The sequence below is a fragment of the Empidonax traillii genome, unplaced genomic scaffold (assembly GCF_003031625.1).
Source record: "Empidonax traillii isolate 1590-97213 ecotype Southwest subspecies unplaced genomic scaffold, ASM303162v1 scaffold950:size228733, whole genome shotgun sequence".
NCBI classification, from domain to species: Eukaryota; Metazoa; Chordata; class Aves; order Passeriformes; family Tyrannidae; genus Empidonax; species Empidonax traillii.
The window spans coordinates 74135-89498 of record NW_020956143.1 but is presented as its reverse complement, the minus strand read 5'-3'; the positions used below and the strand labels follow the sequence as shown (position 1 = coordinate 89498).

The window sequence follows — 15364 nt, the reverse complement described above, 5'->3', positions numbered from 1 at the left end:
AGTTACAACGTGCAAAACGTCACCTGGAGGGTCGTGGTGGGATTGTTTGTCAACCTTACAGGAGCAAACACACTCTGTGAGGCTTTTCCTGCCTTCAGCTGGATCTGCACAACTAAGTGGTTTTATTTACATTAAAAGGGAAGGGATTTCTTTTCAAGTTACGAGAAGGAGTAGAGGAATAAAAAGGGGCTCAGTGAATCAGAGAATCCCAGAATGGTTTGGGTTGGGAAGGACCTTGAGGGACCTTATTCCACCTCCATCCCAGGCAGGGACACCTTCCCCTAGCCCAGACTGATCCAGCCTGAAGGATGCTGAGTTATGAGCCATTATTGAAGCCTGTCCTGCTGGAAAGCTCTTTGCCTGCAGAGGGGAAGCACTTTTGGTGCCATCAGCTCCTCCAGGGGCTGGGAGGGAGCAGCCAGGCGGCCCCAGCCCTGTCTGCAGGAGGCAGAAGCTGCTCTGCAGGGCCAGTGTCTCCTTGGCAGAGTCAGAGCCTTGAGATCCCCCCCAGCTGAACACCCCGGGGAGTTGCAGTTCATCAGGAATCCTCACCCAAGCTTTCTGGCTTGATCTTTAATAGTAAAAGTCAGATTTGCCATCTGGATTAACATGAGCTTGAGGTAATAAGGGCAGGAACGTGTTGCACGTGGAGCTGCACCTCCCAGCTCTCAAGTGCATTTGTGTTACTCTCCCTCTGAACACCCAAATCAAGCTCCTGTCTCTGAAATCTGTGCCCAAGATGCTCTTCTAGCAACCAGCTTTATTGCCCCAACACTCAGTTCTAAACAGCTCAGCCATTTGTCATAAATAAAACATTTTTATTATTTGTCTCCATCTTCCAATACCAAAATAATAATAAATAAAAAAAAAAAAAAGCCCCTTCCTGTTCTGTCATCCTAAAAAAAAAAATTATATCAGGTGAATTGTCATCCAGCTGTTCCTTACCCCATAAATCAGAGGGGATTATATGGAAATGTTCACTGTGGGGAAAATGTGAAATCCTTGTAGGGCTTCCAGGACTGAGATGAATAGCAGGTTTTTCTCTGAATGCCAGGAGAGGAATGCTGGGATCACTTCAAATTTTCCGTGGCTCTCACCGGAGAGGGAGTTGAGGTTTTGTCGCTGCAGCTCCTCGGGTGGAGAACCCAAAGCCGAGCCAGGAATTCAGTCAGGCTTCAGGGGATTGCATCAAACTGCCAGGTTATTGCTGCTTCTCCCTGCTAATGGAGCTCTTGGGAGCCTTTAGCCCTTTTTGGGTGGTTTTTTTCACAGGATGGGTTCTGGGAGGGGGAGCCAGGGGGGGAATCTCTCCGCAGGACTTGCTGTAGTGGGACAGTGATCTGGTTTCTTCCTCCCCCCTACAAATCACAAGTCAGCTGTCAGAATATGGACAGGTTGTGCCCCTCAGCACCAGGCCTGGGGGTGTTCTGCTCTTTTCTCACAGAATTTGGGTCTGTTTTGTTCCCCAGAGCTGTGGGAAGTTGGAATGGCTGGAAAAAAAACCCCAGAAGCTGGTGGGAAGCTCAGACTTGGCCATGCTGTGCTCACCAAGGTAGTAGAAAATCTGAAGTACCTGCATTGTCTTTAACTGTTTTGTTTTTTTTAAATTCAGTGTTGCAGTGGTTCCTGTTAAACAAAGGGAGGTTAAAGATATTAATAAACAAAGCAGTTTCTTCGTAGCTGGAGGGAATGGCTGGTGCTCTGTGCACACACTATGGATACATATATGGTTCACAAACAGCTCAAATTAGGAAATTCTAAATTGTAAATGTATCTAATTACCTCTAATCATAGGATCACTATAATTAGTAGGATGCTGCTTCCCCCCTGTTTTTAAAGAAGATAGATATTCTCTTTAATAGAACCCCAAACAGATTGATTACCGTGGATGTGAAAATAGAACATTGTCAGGCTCTTTCAGGAACAACTTTCTGCCCCGTTTTTCAGTGGCATTTCTGTCTCTGGTGGCTTCACAGGCTGTGCCTTCCCCTCCTGTTCCTCCATGGGTTCCTCTGGAGAACTGTCCGTTTCCTCAGCTGGGAAGTTCCTTTTTGAGGTTGAGATCTCTGTTTGCACTTTCGCATCCCAAGCAGGACGGACCAGCTTTGTGTGGTGGTTTGTTTGGACTTTCAGAACCAGGCCCTTGCTGATGGTTTGATTGTGAGCTGGGTTCAGAAATGTTCTATTTCAGGAGCAGCCAGTCAATATTATCCCATCAATCTGAAGAGCTTCCCTCTCTTCCCATTATTTGTCCTGCAGAACGTGATTTGGCGTGATTTTTTTTTTTTCCATACTAAATCCAGCTCCTCTTTGTGCAGATCAGCTGTTTACAGTAGCTTCCTTATAACACTTTAATTTTCAATTTTGCTCCCTTTGATGCTGCTTTCGCTTCTTCCTGTAAATATTTTGATGTGTGTTGGTTGTTTCTCTTTAAACGTTGGTGGGGAAGCGACTGCAGCAGCTGCTCAGGGTGCTTCAGAATCTGAAGCAGTTCGATTTCACGGGACACGCCTATTTTTTTTTTTTTTTCCAAAGAAAAGTGGTTTTAGTGGGAAAAACTGGAATGGTTTGCCTGGTTGGGACACTCAGCAGTCGATGTGTTCCAGCTGGTTACACCTCGGAAAGGTGATCATGGAATCTCACGGGGCTTGGGGTTGGAAGAGACATTAAAGACCATTTCATTCCACGGGCAGGGACGCTTCCCACTAGCCCAGGTTGCTCCAACCTGGCCCTGGGCACTCCCAGGGATGGGGCAGCAACCTGTGCCAGGGCCTGCCCACGCTCCCAGGGAGGAATTCCTTCCCAATATCCAGAGATGTGCGACAGATGGAATGGGGGGATGTGCTGGTGTTGCTTGGAGGGGTCGCAAACAGCTCAGACTTTGGTTGGGGGCTGAGGGTGAAAAAGAGGGCTCGTCCCCCCAGGAATGTGCCAGGCAGGGAGGGCTGGAGCCAGCAGAGCCAGCCCAGCCCGGCTCTGGCTGCGGGTGGCACTGCAGAGCAGGATTTGTGTCCCGGTGGGTGTTTGCACGGGAGACAAGGAATTGTCTTTAGCAAAGAGGTGATTTTTGTGCGAGGTGGGACTCGGAGTGAGCGCTCGGGGTTAGAGACGGGCTGGGAACCAGAACCTTCCTTTAGGGACGCTGCAGCCCGTGCCGGCAGGGATGGTTTGTGCTCGCTTCACAACTGCCTGTTTTGCCAATAAAGGCAGGATTTTTTTGGGAGAGTTCCGTCTGAAACCTCCGCGGTTTAAGCGAAGGAAACTTATTAGCGAGGAACACCCCCCCCCCCCCCCCCGGCTTCTGAAATGGATACGATTTGATTCCCCGGGAATAAAGTGGGATTTGTGTCTCCTCAATGCCTTTATTACGCCTGTGGATTGTTCTCGGTGCAGGGCTGCCTTTGGCTCAGCCCCTGCCCTGCGGGTGTGCAGCAACCGAGGCACATCTTCAGCTGCATCCAATATTGGGCTGGGGGGGTCTCCAGGGGGTTGAGGGATCGCTGTGTCCGTGTGTGGAGCCGTGGGGTGCGATCCCCCCTGCCCCGGGGAGCCTCTCCCCGGTGGAGCTTGTGCCTTTGCACAGTCAGGTCTGTTTGAATAGAAACTGCAGCTTAAACAGGCATAAAGCAACTCTTTCATGTACCAGCCCCTGGTTGCCTTGGCTCTTGGCAGCGGCTCACAATGTAGGCAGTGGAAGGATTGAAATGCAGAGGGGACGGAGGGAAAGGGAGAAGAGAGAAGGAGGATTGATCCGAGGGTGGAGGGACAGATTTTGCGAGCCCTCGATATAATTTGGTTTTTTTAGCTGTCAAATAAGCTCGTTCAAGGCAGCCGGAACAGGAGCGAAGAAGGGGGTTTTGCAGCAAGAAACTGCAGCAAATGCAAAAGCCGGAGCAGGGGGATGGGTGGCGAGGGGAGCCCCCGGTTTGGCCGGGGGAGAACCGGGGTATGGGGGGGGGGAGAACGGCCCGACCCCGGCGAGGGCACCGGCCCGGCCCCGCATCCCACGGGAGAGAGGGGAGGGCAGGAGAGGGGGAAAACGGGGAATGCGGGGCTGGGGAGGGGCATGTGGGGCTGGTAAACACCCCCTGCTAGGGTTTGGGAGAGGGGCAGCTCCGAGCCTGTCACACAGGGAGGAGTAGAGTCGGCGCTGCCGAGGTGGTGGTGGTGGGGGATGCTCGAGTGTTCCAGAGTGTCTTTTTCTTTGTTATTTATTTATATTTTTTGGGAGGGGCTCTGGTGTCGCGTTGAGTCTTTTGCCTCGTCCCTCGACTCGAGCATCATTAGCACGATAATGAAGTTCCCGAATGTGGCGTTAACCGGCTGCATTCCTTCCTTCCTCCATCCCCTCCCTCCCTTCCCCATCTTGCCTGCAGCTCCAGGGACCGAGGTACCAGGAGATGCTCAAACACAAACAAGGGGAGGTGGTGGTGGTGGTTGAGACACGGCTCTGCCAGCCCTGGCAGGGCAGCAGCTCCACAGCCCACCCCGCTGGGAGGGGGGCACAGCCTTTCCCTGGACCAGTCCCACCAGCATCAGTCGCTGGGAGGACAAGCCACAGGCTGGGAGGGGTCGGGGGAAGGAGGGGTGGGGGGAGCTCTTCTGTGATCTGTTTGTAACAAAATTTGCTTCATCCCCAGGATTGTGTCGATATCATCAAGTTGTTTACGGGGGGTCTGTGCCCGCAGATGTCTCACTAGCAGCGATGCTCTGTGTGTGTGTGTGTGTGTGTCAGACTCCATGTGAAATGGGGGGCTGGGGGGCCGGTTCCTCAGCGAGAAACCTGTAGTACATAAAAATAAACACGCTGCCCAAGCCCAATTTGTGGGCTCTGGCTCTGGTGGGAGGATGGTGCTGGGTTTGGGGAGGGGGTATCACAGCCGAGTCATATCCCTTTAGTGGCCCCTCACCGCGACCCCCCCCCCCCTCCCCTCCCCAGCATTTAGGAGAGGACAAAGCTATGGGAACGATTAATCAAGTGGCTAATAAAGAAGTATAAATCCCCGAGGAGCGTGTGGTGCTGCTGCCGAGGAGCTGGCTCTGAGACAGCCACCGGGAGGGACGCGCCAGCCCCAGCCCTCCTCTCTCCTCTCCTCTCCTTTCCTTTCCTCGCCTCTCCTCTCCCCGAGCTGCTGCCACACTTGGTTCATTCCAGCTGCAGAAGCTCAGAGCCTTCCATGCGGTGGGATTTTTTTTTTTTCCTGGGCTGAAAAAATTAAGGAAAAAAAAAGAAGAAGAAGAAAAAAAAGGAAATCACAAGCCTGACCTGCTTTTTTTTTTTTTTTTTTCCTCCCCCCCCCCCCTCTTTCCTTTCTCCTCTTCATCCAGCCGAGCCGAGGACTATCCCAACCGCCAAGGGGAAGGAAAAGGGGGGAAAACCCGGCAAGAACCACCAACCCCCCAGCACTCCCCATCCCTGCTGCCCTTTGACATGCAACCTTCCTTGGGATGGGAGCAGCCGGGATGCAGCTGCAGCTTCGGGAGGCACTGGGGCAAGCTGGGGATGGTGGCTCTGATGCCGGTGGAGGTGAGCGCCTGGAGCCGGGTGCTGCTGCTCTCCGTGGGGCTCCTGGCTGGATCCGTGACGGGTAAGTGGCACGGAGAGACCGCTGGCAACTTTAGGAGCGTTTTTTTTTTTTAAATTTATTTTCTTTTTTTATCATCCCCGGCTCCTGAAATGACAGGAGCGCTGTTTTGGGGGGCAGGGAGAGGGGGGTTTGGGGGTGTGTGGCACTGCCTGCACACGCTGCTGTGTCGGCACATGCTTCCCTGGCGCCTTCAGCAGCCAGGATATTTTCCTCAGCCCTCTGGACGATGTGGTTCCCTCGAGCATCCTTTGGGATTCGAGCGATGGGGGTGATAAAAGGTGGCTTTGTGTGATCTCATTGCCTTCCTCCGGTGGGTCACATTTGGGCACAGTTGCCGTGTGTGATGGGCACGATGACTGTGAGAAATGCCAGCACGGTTTTCCCCCCTCTGCCCTTCCCTTGCATCTTAATTCAGTATTTCCCTACTCTGGGGTTTTGCCCACAGCTGATAAAATAGATTTTTGGATGCCTTGCGTGAAGATGGAAGCACTTTCCTCTTCTTCCTCCTGCCTTCCAAGTTGAATGTCTCTTGCAGAGGAGCTTTCTGGCCTCAGCAGGGTGGTTTTTAGGGAACATGCACCTATTGACTTGAAGGAGAGCGGGAGAAGACTGGAATTCGGGGGCAGTTTGCTGCTGTCTCCCATCTCCTTTCCGTGAGCTAAAGCATGTGCAGGGACTGAAGTTTATTTCTGGTGTTAAACAGCAAATATTTAGGGACTGTCCTTGTGTGTGTGTGTGTGTAGGAGGGGGAAGAGTGGGAGAGCCGAGTGTTTGGCAGTGGCTCCTCTTCCACACTGTGCAGTGCCCCGATTTCCCAGAGTTTCCAAGGAACGGTGTCTTGTCTGCTGTATCCGAGGCTGGAGGAATGTGTGGCTGCTGGGGATGTGGATGAAAGCTCCCTGCCTTTGGTGGGGGGTGGTTTTTTTTTTTTTTTTTGGGGGGGGGAGAAACTTTATGTGGAATGCAACACTGATTTTTATTATGTAAGGCAGATCTCCTTTAAGGGGATGGAGAATGAGGATTAACTGCTCCTCCTGAGCACTCTTGCAGTGGAGCTGAACAGTTTTGCTGACTGGAAGTACGTTAGGGAAGGGTATAAACCCACCCAACCAACCTGCAAGTCCTGATTAAGGATGGATATTTACTGTGGTGAACATTTTTCCTGCCTTCACCACGAACATTCAGCCTGTCCACATTCCAGCAGCTTCTGCTGGGCTTTTCTCAGACCAGTAAACTGATGTAGAGATACCTAAATACCTGATCTACTCTCTCAGGGCTTTGGAGCTTCCTTTCTTCTTCTGAGCTGTCTGGAGCTTATTCATACTGGCTCTTCCCCTCTGTACCTTGCAGAGTGTCTAATCCTTTCTGCTCAGGCCCCTGGTCCCTTCTCTGTGCGTTCAGAGCTCTCTGTTCTGGATCCTTCACCCAGAGGTTGATGCTCTGTGTTGTTTTTCTTTGTGAGCAGAAGATCTGCAACAGCTTTTTAGACCTCAGATGTTTTTTTTTCCCTCTGCATCAGAGCCAGAGGCGTTGATCAATAGCTCTTCCCCTCCGGTTCTGGCATCCCAGCAATGATCTTTTTGCCTGAGCAAGATGCCAACTTTGAGATCAGTGGCTCGGTGCTGGATGTGCTGTGATGTACCCGGGGTGAAGGCACCCACCCCTTGGCAGCTCTCTGGTGGGTTTTGGGGGTGTAATCAGTGAAAATCAGCTCAGTCTGGGCTGGGACTTCCAGCACCTTCGCCGAGCAAATCCTGAACCTCTGGAGAACAAAGTTCCAGGAGGCTTCGTGTCCAGCCTCTGCCGTTCCCCGGGTCTGTGTGGGAAGCAATAACCGCGAGTTCCATGGAGTGGCAGCAGAGCTGTGTTTGTACAACTAGCGATTCGTAGTTCTGGCCGTCTTAAAAATGGAAAAAAAGAAAAGGGGGGGGGGGGGGGGAAGAAATCCTGCCCCCATCACATCAGCTGTGCCCGTGGGGCAAGTCCTGCTGCCCAAAAATGTCCTAAAAACGGGCCCAAAGCGTGTGCTTCCCCCTGGGGCTGCTGTGGCAAGGCAGGATAACGGAGCTGTCTGGGCAGAGATGGCCCGAGCTGGGGGGAACAGGGAGGGGATTGGGAGTTCATCGTGTTTTGGGGGTGCTGGGGGGAGAGGAGGTGGTGTGTGTAGTTCCCCTCTCAGTTTGAAGGCTGCAGTGGTGATTTCACGCTGTTAGACGTGCACAGGGCGATGGATTTACCTTTGCCTGCCGGTTGCGTGGCCTCAGAAACGAAACATGGGGGGCGATCCTGGAATTCCATTTATTGACTGGCACTCAGGTGGGCACGGGAATGCCTTCTGTCCCTGCTGGGCAGCTAGCTAGGTGCATTTGGGGGGGGATATATTGGCTCTGTGTGTGGATGTGCACAGGTAAAGTGTCCTTGGAAGGCCTGGTGTAACAGGGGCTCGATGCCGTTATTTACACGCTGTGCTGGGCTGGTTTGTGCTGGGCTAAGGGGGGATGCACCAGCTTGAAACATCATCTCCTCAATTTTAAACCCACTGTAAGTCTCCTTTTTCTTGATGGAAAATAGTTTTTGGCAGACTCTGAGGAGTGGGAAACTGTTCATGAGTTTTGGTTTGGACTCCAAGGTGAGGTCAGGAGCAGTGGGCAGGTGGGTTTGGTTGCAGAGATTTAACCTGCACTGATAATTCAGTGAGGGGCCATGAGGGGTTAATTAACACTCACTGTGGTTTTAATTATGTAGGACTAGTGGAATAAATGAGAGGAGACAGTTCAGTAGGAGGTGGAGTTGGTAAATATGATGGGTTTATATCAAACTTCAATTAAAGACCTGAGCTGGAATGAGAGTTGGGGTCTGTCCAAAGGCACATTATGAATCCTGAATGGGATACAGTAAAACCAGAATTCATGTTTAAATCAACAGGCTTGTTGCCTGTTCCTTTACCATGGTTACAGCCCTGTGTGAAGCTGCTCTCAGTGTGGTTCTCAGTGAGGCATCCTGTAAAAACGATGTTCCCTTTAAGGATGGAAGTTGTTGATTGTAATTCTCCTCTTTGATAGTCTGTTCTGGCTTGTGGAAGGTGCTGGTGTGTGGTTGTACTGCAGAGAGGTGAGGCCCAGGGACATTAGAGAGCACATGGGCATCAATCCCAGTTGGGAGTTGGGAATTTTACTCCAAAAGTCCAGTAACTTTAAGATCATCCAGTCCAACCACTAACCCAGCACTGCCAGGCCCACTCTGCAGGTGATTTCCCTTCTCCTCATTCTTTGGATTAAGTGGGATCCCCATCCAGGGCAGAGACCCCTCCCTTTGCTGTGCAGTTGTCCCTTGCCTGTCACTGCCTGCCTGTGATTGTTGTGGCTGCTCAGAGCTGCTGAGGAACATCTCAGCTCCAGCTCCTCTCACCGCTGAGCTGGGTCTGTCACTCTGTCCCTCGCAGGGACACCCTGTCTGCAGCTGCTGATGGATCCCTGCAGTGGCACCCAGAGCTCTCCCACACTTGTCAGGAGCTTGTGCCTGTCAGAGTGGGGGTGTGGGATGTGATCCACACCATCTGCCCTGGATCTGCCCCTGGCCAGGGTGGTTTGGGGCTCAGGGTGTGGTGGAACTGTTGCCCCAGACAGGGCAGTTCCCTGAGCTCTGGCTGTGCCTCGTTGTCCTTCGCTCGTCCCCATGAGCAGATTAATTCCTGGCCCCCCTGTTTGCTGTAAACCACTCCCACCAGTGCTCCAAGGACTTCCAGCCCTGGAATTACTGCGTGCTGCTTGTTGCCTTGCTCTGGCTCCTGAGAGGCCGCTTGTTTGGGAAATGCCAAATTTCACAGCTGTGCTTATGTCCCTGCTGGTGCCCCCCCCTGCCAAGCCCCTGCTTGGGTTTGGCCTGGATCTTGACCAGAGGAAATTATGATAATGTGGAGGGTTAGTTTGGGGGCAAGGTCAGGCAGCCTTAACTCTCTTTGTGTCCATAGTACTGCAAAAGAATTCCTGCTAACTCCGTTTTTATCAGGAGTATCCAGAGACACGGGGCTGGAGTAATTTTGCCTTGGCTTTAGTGAAATTCTACCAAAGCTCTGCTTAGCTGAGTGGATTTTAAATAATACTTCTCTACTCTCTTCCATGTTTTTAGGCATTGGGAGGTTCAGGAACTGATTAAAGAAATCAAATAAACTCTGTTCCACTGTCTCTGCTGCCCTGCAGGAATGGAGGCTGCAGGGAGCTTGTATGGGAATTGTACCTCCCTGGCAGGAAAGTGGAAGACTTTTTGGGGTGTTTTCCTTCTTTTTTTTTTTACTGGGACTTCTCAGTGCACAGTGTGGGGTTTCTCCTCTCTTCCCAGTGTCAGGTGCATTCCCTCATTCAACTCCTTGCAGGGGTTTTCTGTCCTCACAAGGTACAGGCATCACCCTGTAGTAATGAACTGCTGGATGAGAGGGGAACTGGGAGCTGTGTCAGAGTCCTGCTGGGTGTTTCTGAGGGGTCAGAATAATCCTGGAGTGGGGAGATCTGATGCTCTCTGACTTTCACTGGAGGAGAAGGATCTCGTAACCGCGAGGGCTGGAGCAGCTGTGGTTGCCAGGGAGATGTGTGAGAGGGGAGTAATTAAAAAATTAAATCCTTCCCCGTTATTGACTGCAAAAATCTGCTGGAAAATGAACCGGTGGCCTACATTTGGGGGAGCTGGAGGAAGTGGAACATGACTTGCAGAAACGTCCGTGCGAGATGTGGCATCGGCGTGTTGATGGAGTGGTGCAGTCAGCAGCTTTGGGGCCTGACCTGTGCAGTGAGGGCTAAGCACACAGAATCCCTGGATCACTGAGGCTGGAAAAGACTTCCAAGATCACCAAGTCCACCCTGTGCCCGATGCCCACCCTGTCCCCCAGCCCAGAGCACTGAGGGCCATGGCCAGGCTTCCCTGGGGACACCTCCAGGAGTGGGGACTCCAAACCTCCCTGGGCAGCCCCTGCCGATGCCACACCACCCTTTCCATGAAGAAATTCCTCCTGGATACACCTGGAGTTCAACCCTTGCCTGGCAGAGTGAACAGTCTAAGCTACCCACAGGTACTGGATACAATTCCTGAGTGTTGGAGGATGAAGGTGGATGGAAACCACAACCCAGAGGGACTTTCTGCCCACACACAGCTGGGATTTGGCTTCTCAAGCCAGGCTTGGCCAAGGACCACGCACAAGAAAGGCCACCAGTGTCACCAGGACACAGCTTTGTACCTTCATCAGCCGTGCAGGACTCGTGGGCTGGAGCTGCAGCCGAGATCTCCCACGAGAAATTCTCAACCCTCGCTGCCGTTTGGGCTTTGTAGTTCCTGGAGCCCTCAGGAGGCAACTCCTGCTCTCCAGCAAACCAGAAGGGATTCTACAGCATCCTAGATCCTGCTGGAAGTTATTTCCCCCTTCCCTTCATGTTAGAAGGCATTTATTTCTCCTCCTGCTGCAGTTTGTGCCCAGAGATGTGCTGGAGGTGGGGGAAGGTGGGAGGCAGAGCCAGGTATGGGAAGGTTCAGCCAGAATCACCCAGCAGAGGCAAGAACAGAGCAGATCTCACCCCTGTGAGTCCTGACACCCCAAACATCAGCTCAGAAATGCCCCAGTGCTGCTTCCCAGGTGGTTCTGGAGATGCTGGGACGAGGTGGAAGCTCTACCTGTGCCAAGGGATGCCGAGGTGTTTCACAGTGGTTACCCTGAAACAGAACAATTTCTCAATCCATTTATCAAGGTGTCTGCAGTTCCCATTTCAAGGCAGATAAACCAACAATGAATATCAAATAAAGGTGTCTTTATCTGGAACGTTTTAAAACCAAAGGAAGGGAAGATTTGTTCTTTTGGCCTCCGACTCGCATGAGCTCCCTGGAACGTGGAGTCTGCTCTGTCCTAATCAAATGGCTTTATTTGGGTTCCTCAGTGCCACCTGAATTTCTTCCAGTGTAGAGATTTTACCTGTTTGTAGCTGTCAGTTCAGTGAAGACCAAGAGACTTCCACCCACCCACCCACCCACGGTCACAGCCTGCTAATCCCAGAGCCAACGCTCCTGGGAGGGGCAGGGGAGGACTGGAACAGCCAAGAGAGACGAGTTAATCACAGCTGGAGAATTAACCACAACTGGGGATTTTCTGGTTCAGTGCTCTCCCGTTATTTCCACGCTCCCTGGACCTGCAGAAGTTGTTAGAGCTCAATTCCTGCTGCTCCCCGTGGCTGTTGGCACTTGGAGGTCCCTCAGGGTGTGAGGCTCTGTCTCTGCTTCCCTTCCCCACCTGTAAAACAGGGACAGGGAGGATTGGCAGGATCCTCGAATGATTTACAGATTTATTCTGCAGAGAGAGATCTTTGGGGGGGTGGGGGGTGGTGTTTGTGAGGAGCTTTCAGCAGGTACAGATTGCACCACGTTGATGAGCTTGCACAGGTCTCCTGCTCCTGCTTCTCTCCCTTGATTGCGTGGAGTGAATTCAACCATTTCATGTACAATTTGGGATTAATTGTGAATGACATTCTGAGCTGGAAGTTGTCTGTCTGCTGCTGAACTTCAAGAAGTGTTCTCGTCAAAAAAAGCCGGGAATGCAATCAAATGCAGGCTTTGCAAGGGTTGCTCTGCTCCTCTTGCATTTTGTGTGGAATTGCCTTTACAGTTTTTATATCTTTATATCCATATTTTAGCCAAGCCTGCAGATTTTAAAGCACAAGGTACTCAGTAGAGATGGGAAGGGAGGAGATTTTATTCTAAGAATGTGCCAGAAGCACCAGGGGATTGGATACTGGTCTTTAGAAAAGCAGGATATTGGCAGAAGGGATGGTCTGGACCTTCTGAGTTTAACCTGCCCCACACTCTGCCTTGGAAGCAGTTATTTAATTCTGTGAACTTCAGCTTCTTGTCTGCAGAGGGGAAAAATAGTACTGTCCTAATAGTATTATCTAGCTAATTGAGAAGATGAATGTCTCCAGGATGGCAGAGATCAAATGGAGAACTTGTTTGCTTATTATGGTTCCTGTTATTTATCAGCAGTTTATCAATATTTTTTTTTTAATTAGAGCAGTGAAAGCACAGTTGGAAATAGAGTTTTTTTTTAATGGCATTTATGTCACTGCTGTTGGAGTCAGATGGCCTGAGGTGGAGCCTGTTGCCCGAAAGAGCAGGGATGAGTTGGGTTTCCTTAATATCTGACTTGGGTTTTATTGGTCAGTGGTGAGCAGTTCCCGTTGGAGAGACAGAAAATGGCAGCTCATTTCTGCTGTGACAAAGGGCACCCCTCAGTGTCCCTTCTCCCTTTCAGGCACCGAGTAATAATAGCAAGGAAAAAGTGATTTGCTCCCAGAAAGGAGCTCTCCTTCCAAAGGACAATGGAGCTGGTGCTTTTCCAAAGTCGAGGCTGGTTTTTAAAGCCCCTTTCCTGCATCGTGCAGCATATTGTTGATGTGCCTCTATTGTTGTTTTGTCTCCATTAGGGAAAGGTCAGGCACTGCTCCTGACTCTGGACATCTGCCAGGAGCCATCCCCAGATGTCCCATTAAAGTTAAGCACCACTTGGAGGAGGGCTCAGCCTGTTAATATTAAAATAAGGTTCACCTGCTGGAATAATGAAGTGCTGGAAGGATGGGGAGTGGGGACTTTGTTCCCAGGGTGGGTTTAACACAATTGGTCAGAGGGACAATCTGACCCTTCTGTTCCCCACTCTGAGGCTCCAGTTCCCTCAGGCTCTGATGGCCTGTCCTGCAGATCCTGCAGCTCTTCCAAGGGTGGGAATACCCCTGTATTGGAATTTCTAGGCTTTGGTTGGTTGCTTTAATAAAGAATGCTTTAAACCCCCATCCCCAACCCTTTTTTTTGCCCAGGAATCTTAATGCTTTGGGCTCTTAACTGAGAATTTCTTCCCTTCTTTTCCATGAGGGCAGTTAACAAACGAGACTTTTGACAAAAAATACCCAATTTGAACCTCCAAGTCGATTCCATTCACCCCTTGTTAACTCCTTGATTGAGGGCTACGTAGATTGGAGAAGAAAGGTATTGATCTGCTTTGGGGATTGAAAACTAAGATGAAGTGGAATTATGTCTATGGGTGAAAATGAGCTTTTAAATGAACGGGGGAGGTGAAAGAAAAAATAAAATAGCCCGACCTGACGTGGATAGAAGTGAGTTGTGAGTTTGTTAGTTATGTGCAGATGGAGGTCAGGGGATGCAGAAACTGCGTGGAAATGGCTTGGACTTTGCACACTGACCCTCTGAATATTTGGGGATATTTGTGAGCGGATCGCTGAAGACGAGAAAAGTTGTTGTGCTGGGTACTAACCTGGATCAGAACAGGACAAAAGTGAGTGTGGGTTTTGTAACAGCAGCAGCAGCAGCAGAGCATCCCCCCAGTTGCTGTTCACTTTTCTGTGCACTCTCAACTTCAGGTGACTTTCCTTGATTGCTCAAGGTGACAGGGAGGCATTAGGTAATAAATATCAAGTGCTGCAACACTCGAAGGAAGTGAATATGAAAGTGCTGTTAACGGAATCAAGTAAAAATTGGATTTATATCCTAACAAAAATTCCCAGGAGAGATGGCTTTCTGTCGGGCTCTTTTTGTAATTCAAATACAATAATACAAGTGTGAGCTGTTGTAATACAAATGCCTGGCAGAGGGTTTTGTTGGAAGATCTCAAAGCACTTGTAAATACACACAGAACATGAGAATTGTGGTGCAGGAGTGAAGAGCTTTTAGTGAGTGGATTCTCTGCTTGTTCTGAGTGGTATTTTTAATTTATCTCTGGAGGTGTAAGATCCTGGTGATGGCAATTAGCTGAAGTAGTTTCTTCTGTGTCATTTCATACAGAACTTTCATGTGTGTCCCTGTTCTGAGCCCTGGGGGCTAAAAAGGGATCTCCCTGCAGCTCCTAAAGGGAGACTTGTGTAACTTCTGGGCTTTCCATGGAGAAAAAAATGCCTGAAAAGCCACCCAAATTCATCAGTTGACGTTTAAAAATACAGACTAGAATCCAAAACTTGGTGAGGAGGGGGAAAAGAACCCTCTTGCAAGTCCCCCAGAGCACAGGGCAGGTTCTTGCTAAGGAGCTTTGCCCGCTGTGTTATTCCCTTTAAACCCTCAGTTCTCCATCTGATGGAATTGTTACCGTGGTGGGAATTTCCAGGCTCGGGTTTCCTGAGTTCTTAGTGAGATTGAGACGAGATTTGGAGACCAAAGATCTTTCTTGTCCCAGGTTCCACCCTCGGGGGCCTTGTAGGAGTGTTGGGCTTTGGAGCTGGACAGAGCTCTGATGGCAAATGGAATTAAAGCCACTTGGAAACGGGTCCAGAGTGGGTCCAGAGTGGGATCTCCCCGAGGAGCTGTGGCTGCCCCATCCCTGGAAGTGCCCAAGGCTGGGTTGGAGCAACCTGGGCTGGTGGGAGGTGTCTTTAAGGGCCCTTCCAGCCCAAATTCCACTCTGATTCCTTGACTGAAGGGAAGGATTTTGGAGGCACTGAGAGGCCATGAGGGGAAGTCACAGGAATGCCCAGCGAGGCTGTTCCTCACACCAGAGGCAGCACGGGGAGAATATGCATTAATTGGTTAATGCCTGTGAAGTGCTTTGAAGATGGAAATAGCTCTGTGAGTGCCTGGTATTATTATTATGCTGACAATGGCTGTGTAGAGGAGTTCTGGCGCTGAGGGAACAGTCAAAATTGATTAAGAGACAATTTTGAACGAGAAAGTTTTGAAGGAAGGAAATTATATCCCTAGAGAAGAGGCCATTCTGGCTGAATATTGGGATAACTGTGGTATTTCTT

The 15364-nt window shown here is 50.6% G+C and overlaps 1 protein-coding gene across 1 annotated transcript in view; it reads left to right on the top strand.

The window, feature by feature from the left end:
• Positions 1-4978: 4978 nt before the first annotated feature.
• Positions 4979-15364, top strand: part of LOC114067664 (CUB and sushi domain-containing protein 2-like) — a 54383-nt gene continuing 43997 nt past the window's right edge. The window contains exons 1-2 of the mRNA XM_027903254.1: positions 4979-5182; positions 5329-5588. Coding sequence (XP_027759055.1) covers positions 5178-5182; positions 5329-5588 — 265 coding nt within the window. The 5' untranslated portion in view covers positions 4979-5177. The remainder of the gene's footprint in view (positions 5183-5328; positions 5589-15364) is intronic.